This window comes from Porites lutea, chromosome 4, assembly GCF_958299795.1.
Source record: "Porites lutea chromosome 4, jaPorLute2.1, whole genome shotgun sequence".
NCBI classification, from domain to species: Eukaryota; Metazoa; Cnidaria; class Anthozoa; order Scleractinia; family Poritidae; genus Porites; species Porites lutea.
Genome location: NC_133204.1, coordinates 39192576 through 39205492, shown reverse-complemented (window position 1 = coordinate 39205492; position 12917 = coordinate 39192576). Strand labels below are relative to the sequence as shown.

General features: G+C 39.7%; 3 protein-coding genes across 3 annotated transcripts in view; 2 read left to right on the top strand and 1 right to left on the bottom strand.

Moving 5' to 3' along the window:
- Positions 1-12917, top strand: part of LOC140933545 (annexin A5-like) — a 330251-nt gene that overhangs the window by 166266 nt on the left and 151068 nt on the right. The window lies entirely within an intron of this gene.
- On the top strand, positions 1315-8783 carry LOC140933537 (uncharacterized). The gene is made up of 4 exons (XM_073383128.1): positions 1315-2280; positions 5548-5604; positions 6358-6684; positions 7455-8783. Exons 1-4 carry the CDS (start codon positions 2008-2010, stop codon positions 7746-7748), a joined length of 951 nt encoding a protein of 316 aa, XP_073239229.1. The 5' UTR covers positions 1315-2007; the 3' UTR covers positions 7749-8783.
- LOC140934650 (protogenin-like) overlaps positions 10906-12917 on the bottom strand; it is a 35624-nt gene continuing 33612 nt past the window's right edge. The window contains exon 20 of the mRNA XM_073384239.1: positions 10906-11056. Coding sequence (XP_073240340.1) covers positions 11012-11056 — 45 coding nt within the window. The 3' untranslated portion in view covers positions 10906-11011. The remainder of the gene's footprint in view (positions 11057-12917) is intronic.

The following is a 12917-nucleotide window of genomic DNA, read 5'->3' as shown; positions in this document are numbered from 1 at the left end:
CGTACTTTTGTTGAACATGCTCTGAGTCTGTTTTTGTTCATTTGATTTCAAAACAAAAAGTCGACCTCTCAATCCTGTTAGGAAAATTATCGAAACAAAACATAAAAAGACAATTAGTAGCAGTACTTTTTTCGGCGTCGCCGGCACCCTCGCATTAGTGCAAGGAATTCGCGAACAATACAGTCAGCGCGCAAAATTAACTGTCACAATCTTATTGAGTTGCCAAGAAAAATAATAGGACAAAATAAGCAACGAACAGTTTAACAACGGTTTGAGGTGTGAGAAGATGCTATCTGTGATTGAACTCATGGTGTCGGAGTAGACGGCAAAAATGGCGAGTGGACTGAAAGATAATGTCCCAAAAGAAGAGCCCGAACGGCCTATGCTTTAATTAAATGTGAGATTCGTGTAGATACTAAACGCATCACTTCAGAAGAAACTTATTAAACAGAAGCGTTGCTTTATTAACAAGAACGAGATAACTAGCAAAGTTAGGGTGCAGTTTGTTTAAGAAGCCACCATTTTGTTTTTGCACCGCAGATTTTTTGCTATATGTTCCAGACAGCTCATAAAAAATGAAAAAAAATAATGCTCCTGGGTGGAAAAAGAAAGCGCGTGTCTTTTTTTTTTAGCATAAACACCTCATAAACGCTTTCTTTTCTTAAGAAACTAATGTAATTTGATAGAAACAAGCAGCTGCTGTTTTAATTCTTAGCGGTTTTTTTACAGTTGTTTTGGAGCATTTTTATTCAAAATGAAGTGTTCCTCACCGCATTTGTTCGTCCGCCTGTTTTGAAGATGTGTGTTGCAATAAGTAAAAAGAAAAAGATTTAATCCGTTCATGTCATTTTTCGTTTACAGCGTCGCTTTGAAAAAAACAATACTCGGAGAGCAAACAAACTCTAGCTTCGAAATACAAACTATTTTCCTAGAAAATGGGGCAATTAATTAACACGGCCCTCCGCGTCTGGTTTGTCAGTATTAACATCTCCTGATAATTATTTGCCTAAACATTTAAAGCACCCGAGCAATATCGGGCAATTTCCTGATATTATTAAACAATTCAACAATTTTAAAGATGCCCACCGCAACTAAATTATTTGGCATGGGGTTATTTTTAAAAACTACCCACACTATGAGTAAAGGAGAAACAAAAACCTGTTAATTGGACGGTTTAGTACTAAGAGCATTATCAACCATAAAAAACAACCGCAATTAGCCGTAAAAGCAACTTCTAGGATAACGCTTTAGCAAAGGGCTTTTCAGCTGCTGAGTACGGTGCTTCGAGATGGTATCTTTAAATCAAAGTAATAAGAATTCCGTCTACTGTTGAGTTGATTCATTTTTCTTGCGCACGTCTAATCAAATTTAATTTTTTTCGATTACCTTTTCTAGTGGTGTGTGAAAGAAACGTGTGACCAAAAATCAACCAGAAATCTTTGATCTACTTGTGATCTTGCCTTACAGAAAAAACACCTGATTCTTTGTCCGATTCATTCCCTGATCAGAGCCACCTGCAAGCAGAGCTGTTTAAACTTGGCCTGAATAGGCATTCTGTGCGTGTAATTAAGTCGGTGGACCACTGTTATGCTAATAAGCAAGATTGGCGCCTCGTGCTGTCCATTCAACTGTGTCACTGTCCATTCATGAATTTACACAATAGCGAACGTCACAAAGAATACGTTGGAAACAACAGTGACTGCTCTCGGTTGGGTTATCAAAACATTCGTAAAGCTCTTTTGCAGTGATACGTAACTTTGCACACGACGCTCAGAAACCGTATAATCGTGAATTTTCAACACAAATCGAGCTGAACTTTTCTGCAACCGTACAGGGATCCCACGTAAAGTTTTCGAAGACGAAAGTAGCAAGATCTGGAGAGAAAAAGCTTACAAAATCGACTTCCCGCCTTTTTTTAATTACTCAGTAAAATTTACTACGAAGGAAGTAGGAACGTCAATTTTGCATCTACACGCTCGTGGTCAGCAAATCGCAAGGAGTTAGATCATGCCATCGGCGAAAAGTTCAAGATCGCCTTCAACATCGCACTCCGCCAACCAAAAACTGCTTCGAACTAAAGATGTCGTGATTCACCGAGGCTCAAAGCAGAGCGATAGTTACCTGTGCTGCGGAAAGCGACTTGTGGCATTACCGGTGTTTGGATTTACGATATTTTCCATTGGGTGTCTGCTGGGAATCGGTTATTATAGCATCCGCAAAGTAACATCTTCTGCTTATCATACAGAAGGGCTTATACCATCTTATGTAACGGCGGCAGCGGTAAGTCATTATCGGTTATTTTTCCTGTGTTATTCTGAAAGAAACTTGTTATTCTTAAATTACTCTAATTCTATTGTGTTAAACAAGGAAGAAATTCCTGAAGTCTTATAAGTCTTTGAAACTTTCATAGCTTTCCTTTACACGAATTTACTCATAAGAGATTATGGAAAGTCATTAGAAAGTTTTAAACTGTCAAGTTTCTGCAAGCCTTTTGTCATACGAGTACTTGGTAAGATTGCCTAGTCACGAATTCGCCTAAGAAATGTCGGTGAACTATATATAGAACAAAGTCAATTTTGCGATATCCAAATACTATCAGTTACAGAAGACGGAGTTCACAACTCGAAAGAAACAAACCTTGCTGATTTTACAGGCACATTGCGCTTCCAAACTTATATTTGCGGAGGGACAATTCAAATAGTTGGTTTCAGTATAGAGTTAATAGAGTCACACAAACTTGGAGAGAACAATACCATATTTTTTTTAGTTTTCCGCAAATCTCCGTTTTGTTATGAAGTAACTTCTGATCTGAATAAGAAATTTTTCAAAGATCTCATTTCTCCAACGAATTTCTCATAAGTTTAACTAAGGGATATAAGTAAATTATGTCAACAGAAACAAGTGTCGGTTGACGCTAATGCATATTCAACAACGTTCTCAAACTGATGTCTACACTTTGATAACATGCAATTGGTAAGGCACGTTCCGATCAAAAAACCTAGCGAACATTAAACGAAGCATTTAATATCGGCTGTGAGAGTAAAATTATAGAAAAGGAAATGTCTTTATGACCAGAAACATCTCATGGAGTCTATTAAAGACATGCAAAAAACAACGGCGATGTGTGCATATTAAAACCACACCCCTAACTTGAGACATCCTGGCAACATAGCAGAATGGCTCGTGCAAAGAGAAAACAATAAAATCAAGGCACGACCTAAAGATGTTTAGCTCTTTGACCAAATGCACCTTTTCAAATTCAGAGGTGATCAAGTTTGTTGAAGGAAACCTTTTTTGGCACAATTCTTTAGACACGTGCCGCGGCTAGAAAAACAATTGTTGTAGAGCCATCTACGCGTGTGTCTTGAATGATACACTTAAATGTTTTGTTTTCATTGTACAATATCGCGATCTGCTTTTGTAGCTGAAAGCTTCATTTGCATACACTCGATTTTACCTCAACCTTAATTTTTGCATGCTTTTTCGACTTAGGTGTATGGAGCGGCTAAAAATCTGAATAGTTTAAAGGGAAACATTCTGAGGGATTTTGAAGACTGGGTGTAAACTAACGATTCATGGTTGTAAAGATATTTTCACCTTGCGCATTTAAGGGTGAGAGATGATCGGAATGTCGGAAAAATCCAAAGCTAAGATTTGAAAAAGAAAAAAAAAAGATTTGGCTCATTGCCGGAAATAGTTAAGTAGAGCATTAAGGATCTGAAGATCGAATGATCAAATCATGTGTATTAAAGTTAAGTTGCTGCACGTGTTCATTTGCATAGCAAGTAACTACAGCCTCGTGCCGCGTCCCTTCGTATTTGCATGTGAAAGAGTCAAATTAACAGGTTGTAAAGGAGGTCATTCTGTTTTTTTAATCCTCAAGGTAGCATTGGAGACCCTTTCAAGAAGGAATGACCTTGTTTTAACTTAGGAAGGAACAAGCTCGCTCATGAAACCCGATATGATTTTGTCCCTCAGGTAACTTAGCCAATCAAATCAGATTAAATCTCAGCGACGGGTAAAAACGATTTCCATTTATGAAAAGAGAAGCGGAGTGAGCCGCACAAAGATTAAATCAGCTGTTAATTGAAAAAGTCGTAAACAAAAGGTGGAGTGGTCGGAGGCTAAAAGGAACGGAAATGGAAAAAGTTAAAGCGAAAGTGATCAAAACAGAAGAAAACAGTAGAATGAATCAACAAGGGTAAATGACAAGAAAGAGAATTTTTTGAAAGCAAACAATTCAGCGAGGGCGATCTTTGAGATTGTTCACCTATCAAGAAACCCAGAAACACCGATGTACTTACTTCTAGGGAAGTTAATTCAAGTGATGGTTTTGAAATGCACACGGTTCTTATGGCCCGTTCGGATCTACACCGCCGAGAGTTTTTTGAAAGCGAATGTGTGATTTGCTTTGGCATTAACATAGATCGTCAACAAGTCGTTTCAGTGATCTTTCATGTAGGAACCTGCTGAATCGTACCTAGAAAATGCCACACATTTCTTTTGTTCTGATTCTTTTCATGTTCTTAGAAAATATTAAATCAACACTTGCGGTCTACGGCGATAAACAACCACCTGTTACAGCTCACGTGTGGAATATCTCAATTGCATAGAAACAAAAACACATGTTACGGTGAGCGCCGTGTTTCACATGCAAAAATTAAAAGGTTTTCAAGTACCCCGCAAGGGGAGTTTCTTGTTAGGGGTGCCTGCCCGATAATTTTTTACTGCAGTGAACTTTACCACAGTAGCCTCTGCCAAAAGATAGTAACAGTGACGTCGCACCGAGTTTTTGCTTTTGGAGCTTTAAAAAAGAGTTCGATCATACGGAAAAAAGAGGAACATGCCTGCTTATTTGATCAAAAATTGAATAAAAACGAGAAAGGACAAATAAAAGCACTTGGAATCTTGCTTTTCAGAGATCAACTCTAAATTTAGGCATTGCAATTAAGAGGATTCGCCTTACAACTGAGGAACTTTTTTTCACATATTATCCAAAGTGGATAATTATCCATTATTCTCTCTTGATTCTATAGGGAATCCTCTATTGGGAATAGCACGATTTCGCAGCCCGATGCATGCAAATAACTGAATGTATCACTTCTGACAGCGCGAGTGTACAAGGAATTTCAAACAATACCGAGCTGAATGTGTTTTCATATAGTATCGAAGTAACAAGGGCTACAAAGTCTGGCTCCAAATTTAATTTTTTAGTCCCGAAAACATTATTTGGGTGTATTATAATAAAAAGGTGAAGTTGGTCGGTATCGTTTGAAGACGAGAAGAATAGAACTTTTAATTACCAATAATTATCGCCCCTCTGTAATTAACTAAGTTACAACTTCTACCAATTTGCTAATTACCCTCTTTAACACTAATTATGTCATAGAACGCCAAAGTTGGAGAATTCTTGTCCACTCATTTTCAAAGGAATTTAAGAAATTTTTAAAAATCGTCTGAAGAAGAACATCCCCAAAACGTCTTAATGACAAATGGTCAATCGCTCACTCACTAACAGGGAGTGTTGTATTTGCTTTTCCTTTGCAGTTAGGAATAGTTGGCCTACAACTGATGCTCACGTGTAAAACACATTCAAGAGTCTTTGTAAGTAGCCCACTGATAGATTGCTTGCCTCCAGGCAATGGCATGCTTACTTTTGTATGTCGTTACTATACAATTAATTCACAGTCTTTCCTCCTAAAGAATCAAACTTTCGTTTTGTAAAATATAGAGCTACGCGCGCGATCTGCGTTCGCCTAAGTTTATCTTTGAACTCATCATCTGGGTCAAGAGAGATTTTCTTTTAAGAGCCTTGCTCGACTAGCTATTGAACTGCACAGAGCGAGCGACGTCAAACCGTTCTAGTCCTTATAACCCTCGTACAGTGTGCCTCCATGCGATGAAGTCCGAATGGCTCTTGACAGATTAAAAACCTTGGGCGTGTGCGGCCTTTCCCTTTTGATATGCCTTCACTGACGCTGCCAAATTGTGCTAAGTGTCTTTACCCTTAAAGAGACCATTTGCCCGAAAATTTGGACGAAACCACTGTCCAAAAATTCCACTTCTAGTTGACGCGCGTCCCTCAACTGAACGTTTTAGTTTAAGCCCCCTAATATTGAGATAGTACGTGCCTCCTACTCATGTTTAGACTACGAACAGTCTCTCTTTCTTTCTTAGTCCGTCGAGCTAGCGAAACGCTCGAGAAACGAAAATGGCCACGCACGTGACTGAAGGAGAGGGGCGGGAGAGGCACATCAACGCTCGCGCGCGCGTGCGCTCCCTTCGCAAAATCTGAAGAAAAAAGGGACTGCTGGCAGTCTAACTCACGTTTTGTTTACCTTTATCCGAATCCAACAGGTCATATCATCCATTGTGTTCACTGTCGCTGCTGCGATGCTGTGTTTCGCCGGGGCACTTCATGCTGGAACTGAAATAGCACCGCTTCTTTCTAAGATGGACAGCTGCCAATTTTACCCTGTCGAGCACTCGTGCAAGTGCTTCCATCAGAGTGAGTTGCGACAGGTGTCAATCATCTTTAGGGACACTGCCAACTGTAATGGCATACAGATTAAACTCAGGGACCTCGTTTATGGCATGAGTGGAGTGTATGGGGGCGGGTGGATCACGTGCATTGTGGCAGCTGTCATGGAAACCATGTTGCTTTGCCGAAAACAACGTTCGAAGGTATGCAGACCAAAGGTGCAGTCGTTTTGTTATGAACTCTTGCTTGTTTTTCAAAGTCATCTAATTGCTCACTTTTTATGGGAGTTGACGAAAAAGAAAGAAGGTCAAGGTAGTCAAATATTTTCAAATCTGCCAAAATGAAAAAATAAATAAATAAAAATAAAAACATTTCTTAATTAATCATGGTTTGTTGCCGATCAGAAGTCTAATTTTCTTTACTTTTCTTTTCGTTCAGTCCGTACCAACGCAGTCATCAGATAACCCTTTAAACAGTAATATCAAAATTGCTTCTCATTTACTGTCCCCATGCTTTTTCAATAGAAGTAGTGGGAAAAATTTGTTGAAATATCAATTACACTCATCTTCCCTGATCAGGTACTCAATTCTCATGACCACTCTGTTTTACAAAGCATTGATATTACAAGGAGAAATTTCATGCAGATCACTCTTAGGGCTTAAAGGGTCACTGAAAGATTGATAATTTTTACCGTGACTGTGAATTAAAAGTTAATTTGAAAATTAACATACCGCATACCGAGAGTAAGGCCATTACGTGGAAATCTCAGTCCGAGGCCGCTCAGTCAATATACCAAGGCATAATAATTATTAGGTAATTATCTAGTTATGCATTGAAATAGGTTCGGACTATTTGTAGCCGGAGCCGATCAAAATTTTGAAGTTAGTCGATGGTGTCACCGATTCTAAGAACGTTCTGCCAAAAACTAAGAAATTCTTTCAGAGTTCTAACCTTCAACATTCTCTTATTCTAGGCCACCCTACACTCCAGATCAGAAGGCGATGGCAAATGCACTGTAAACTCGCGCCAGTCTCAAACGTCACAAACCGATCTTAGCGTTGAAGAAGAGGAAGACGTGGAAATCGGAGCTGCAGAACTGCAGCGTTCTACTATCGAGACGCAAACAAGCCAAACACCATCGAACTTTGTGCGAGAGGTTCCTTGCTCACATTACGTGGTCGACCTCAGCATTCCACGAAGAGACTACGTCATCAATTATAACTCAAATTCACGACATGATCCACCACCACCATACAGTGAGATGTAGATCAGCTAAACTGGACATGCGCAGACAAGTGCAGTGACTCAGGACGAACCATTTGGGGAGCAAAAGCTGACATTTACCAAAGCTAGTCAGTAGTCGACCAAGAAATTCTCTCACATTAGCGACTTTTTTATTTTGTTAGACCGCTTGCAGCGTCTCTTTTTTTGCCATGACAAACTGAATGAACACGGCAAATATCGAGCGAAAGAACTTGCGCGTCCAGATCGCGCGCTCATCAATAAAAAAAAACGACAAAATGGAGAACTATCTGCAATGTAGACCCTTGGTAAAAAACTACTTTAGTTTTTCTCTAAAAACTTAATTTGATATTTGAGAAAATGACCGCAGGATTATGGCACGCCTCCTTTAACAGAATAAACAAACAGACATTGGTTTATCGAAAAAGAACTCTGGAATAGCCAATTTCCGACATGTCCGAGTTGTCCCAATCCTCTGTCTCAAAGCGAGGGAAAGTGCGAGGCCTTTGATATGAAAATTATTTTTATTCTTATGCAAAAAAACTCATTTTCACAAGAAAGGTTTTGCACTTAGGCTCGTTTTGAAAGTGAGAGTTTTTAAAACTCGGAAGTGCCCGTTATGAAGGCTTTGATCTCCGCGTCGAGGAGGGGAGAGGAGGAAAATTGTGAATTAGATGAGAAAAGTATTTCTAAACGGAGTTAGATAAATCAACTAGGCTATTAAGTTAAGCTCGCCAGTCTTCGGCATATTAGAATATAACACAAATCTGGGGAAGGTTGTACAAAGCTCCAAGAACTGTGTATATAGCTGTAAATAGGAAAAGGAAAATGTAATTTTAGTTTTTGGATTCTCAGAGATGTTTTATATATATAGTTTTAAAAATATAGTTGTACGTATCAGGTGTACTACACGAACGGATAATTATTAGTACAAATGGATTCAATAAGAAAATCTTTCATAACCAAGATAGCAACCTACTTTTATTGCATTAAAATTGACCTAATCAGATGATTTCTACAAGCACCGTAACTGATACAATAAAACGACAATGGAGAATAATTTGGCTTGTTTTTTTTATTGTATAGGAAATTAAGTGTTCTGGACGATTGGAGATTACTATGCTTGAACAAAGAGCACCTAGTTTTCAGTCGTACCCTGGCGAGCGCAATCTTTCAGGAAGGTTCCCATATACTTCCCATGATACCCGGAGCTCTGTTTTTCGCTCCACAGCGACACCTGGGAACGAGACAAGCTAGAAAAGTTGCTTTCACTGTCAGGGCAGAAATGTTACTAATGTGCGAGGTGTGATGGGAAGGGAAAATAAGAGAACTTCTCAACTTGTGCCTTCCCATCACCCCTTGCTACCCAACGTCGGCCTTTATTAACTCAGACGACGCCTCTGGAAATTCTACCCGGAAAACGCCTCAGTTTTCTAGCCAAAGAGAACCCAAACGCTGTCAATAAGTCGAGCATTAAGCTGCCTTTTGTTTTATTCTTGTTTCCAGAGCCCGTCAGTGGTTAGGTGGCCTTGAAAACTCTTCTGTTACAACTTAAGCCGAGTGGCACCGGGAACGAGAATGCCGTCTATTCCTGATTTCCGAAGTGATCCGGGAATGCAGAGGAGGCAAAATTTCGACAGTTTTCGAGCCTTCTCATAGTTCTCACTTCTATTGCCTTTCTTTTGCTTGACATTCACTTGGCTTCATTTCAGTCGAAAAGTTCCCGCAAAAGATGGATAGACTATAGCCCGTATTTTTGCCTAGGTTAAGAACGCGGTCAGAGGAAAGAGTCTGGAGTGATGGTGAAAACGGAGAGTGAGACTGGGGACAGACACGCCACACACACGCCTGAGGCCCACGCTCTTGGCACGAAAATATCGATTACACCGGCGCTTCGCACCTTGCAAAACAAATTTTGAGGAAAAAAAACTACTCTCTTGCAGTTTAAAGGAAGGAGGGACGGTAACGTTCGGCTCCTATTGAGGTATGGCAAAATAGGCGACAAAAACGTGCAACTTCTTTTGCGACATTGCTGCAAAATGAGGCCTAGGCCAAACGTCGAACTTTTTCTGAGACGACGCAAACTCTAATTTGGGTCGACCTAAATTAAGTTAAGATCGTCTGTTGGCTCAGGCGTCGAACTTAGGACGCGTCGAACCAATCAACTGAAACAGGTAAAAAAGCAATTTTATGATCAGCAATACATTTTCTCCCCAACTACAATGGAGGTCAAAAGTGTTGAGACCTTTCCAGTGATATTACTAAAACTAGTGACCCCTCCCCTCCCACCCCAAACAAAGTTAAATTGGGGGCAAAATGGGTGAAAATGAGTGTTTTTTTTGTCACAACATTGCTAGGGAAAGTGGGGGGACGATGGTATAAACCCAAAGCCGAACAGAAAATTGTCCTTAGGAGCAGGGTCCTATGTAACAACTGCTTGGAAGGGCTTTTCACACAGTCCCAACTTCTTTTGTCCTCCATTGTATGTTAAATATACATAATCATACAAATTTTGAATTTATCAGTTTAGTTCGTCGCATGTGAAGATCGACGTTAGTCCCGGAGACGATCGTCTTCTATCTGTCTTAAGCAGACGGATAGAACGTGTTGGACGATCCAAACTCATTCAGATGAACTTAAGTGAGCCAGACGTCGAACTTTTCATAAACTTATGTCACCAAGTTTAGTTCGTCCCATGACTCGTGAAAAGTTCGACGATGGGACTAGGCCTGAGTTGAATAGCGCTGTGGCGCGTCTTACCACCTACGAATCAAACCTGTCTTGCAACAAACGAGGGTGTTGCAACTTGTTGTAGAAAGAAGAGAGTAGTTCTACACTCTACTTTTGGCAACAAACTCTGTCCATGTTGCGCGTTTTATTGGCCTAAAGCAAATTTGCTTTGCAGCAAGTGACGCCTGGCTCCCGCGTATGGCTTGAGTCCCGCGCAATTTTATCCAATCAGAAGTCAGTATACACACAACTTGCAACAACCGTCGCAACAACCTGATTTGTTGCAACGCAATTTTGAACGCGAGTGGTAAAACGCGCAACGTCGCTTTTCAACTCGTTTTTTGTTACCCGCTTTACAGTAGTTTTATAGGGGAGTAATTTTCACGCATTTTTTAACATCCGACCAGGTTTATCAGTTACGCTAAAGACAATAACAACACAAGAAGGGTATCTTGTATTTAGCTTTCCAGGGTTTATTTAAAATATATAATATATAATATTCCTTGTACAATGTTGTGTTGTCTTCTTAATATGTTTTCAGAGGACCAAGTATAAAAATTACCCTGGTAAAGTAATTATCGCCACATTGTCATCTTGTTGCTTCTAAAAAAATAACAACAGAAGAAGGCAGAAATGAAAAATGCATGTGCATATATTATATATAAGTATAAATTACAAAGGTATAAGCTTATGATGAAAATATATTATATAGCACTTATATGAAATCTTTCACCAGGGATTTTTTTTACAAAGGGAGATAAATAACTCTCGCGTATTATGGCATTACAGCATGCATCAATATTTTTTCCATAAAAAGCCGGGCACTTCAAGTACAATTTACCCGGCATATAAATTTTTTGCATTGAGACAATTTGAAATTAACTGCGCTTACATATGGGTTCTTTACAATTCAAAGAAGAATTTTGTCCTTCTGCCTGGGAAATTAATGCTTAATCCTATCTGAAACGGTCTCCAGAAAGACCAAAAAATTAAATAATGCTTTGTCAACCAGTGGTCAAGGCATGCAAGACGACGAAGCTCAAGTCTCCATTCAAAGACCCTTTCCAACTCACGCTCTAAAGGTACGTATCCTTGAGAAGGGAATTGCCCAGCATTCCATAGACATTCCGCGGCACTAAATTGTGTGAGAGAGGCTTTACAATACAAACACATCTTGACCCACTCCCGGACTGAGTTAATGAGAGATGATCAATAATTCTAACTTTTGAATCTGTGGACGAAATCTTATGGTGTGACCATTCAAATAAAAGCTAATTTTACAAATTTTTGCACAGTACTACTAATTTCTTAAGCTTTTAAAACAAGAAATTTTGAATTTTACTTTGGCCTTTGTTAGGAGAGAAATGGTTTCTGAAAAGGAGGTACTTCTGCGTTTGAGAGTGGAAGGGTCTTTAAACAGAGTTCTAAGTGTTATTAAGAGAGGATATGACTGCTAAATATATGCTATAAACCTGACACAAATTACTGCTTAAGATACTAAATGCTAATATACAACTGGTAGAAATATGAAACAATTTCTACTCCAACGAAGGATCTTGCTGTCGGCAAACATAAACCTTACAACTCGATAACCATACCAAAATGTATAATGCGCTTGGTAGGTAAAAATAAAACACGTACATCGAGCGTCAACTTTCTACCGAGGCACAAGTGAGTTTCACTATGCAAAAAATATCTACATTTGTTGTCAAATGTTCATGAACATGACAGCAGGCTCCTTCGATCTTTTAGCCAGCGTGGCATGCGTTTCGAAGGGAAGGGGAAAGGAAGACAGCGCTCGAGGGAGAAGGGAGGAGAGTAACGCGTTCCCTTCCCTCCTTCCTCGCGCGTACTTCGCGCTTCTAACGCGCCCGAAATCCTTTTTCCCTTCCATTTCAAACGCACGCCACAGAGGCTCTCTATCTTTCTATCGTTTTCTCTACACATCTAAATACGACGTGAACATGGAGGGTACAGAATGCACAGGACTAGCCACTTACCGTAAAAATACCGTAGGAATAACATAGCTTCAGTTTCGTTTACAATTAACATTATCTACAAGACGGTGACCAGATACGTCATTGGAATTACACGTTGTGAGTGATACTTTGTTGTATTGTCTAGAGCTTGCTATACTACTCGACAACAAAACCTATTACTACCATCTATTAAATTCTTTGTCATAAAACTCGGAACTTGGTATACAGTGTACTTCTTTATGGCGGCGTTTACACTTGGTGTCCTGGCACGATGCCCGAGTACGGTGCTCGCCTCGTACTAATGTGAACACACGACTTTTTCCAAGTACCCACGCTAGAATAGAATTAGGGAACAAAAGTCGGCACCAGGTCCCGGTATGCACCCGCTTTTGTTAGTTCAGCTGGGGCAGTCCACTGAGGTACTCGCTTCTAAGCTCAAGTTTCAAAATGGCATCAGAAAGGGGGAAATGGAGTAAACATGCACA

Bases quoted from the DNA above. Each gene is read 5' to 3' on its own strand.
- LOC140933537 (XM_073383128.1), top strand. From the start codon at position 2,008: ATGCCATCGGCGAAAAGTTCAAGATCGCCTTCAACATCGCACTCCGCC. The intron at 2,281-5,547 runs GTAAGTCATTAT...TTTCCTTTGCAG, and splicing joins CTTATGTAACGGCGGCAGCG to TTAGGAATAGTTGGCCTACA. The intron at 6,685-7,454 runs GTATGCAGACCA...CTCTTATTCTAG, and splicing joins GCCGAAAACAACGTTCGAAG to GCCACCCTACACTCCAGATC.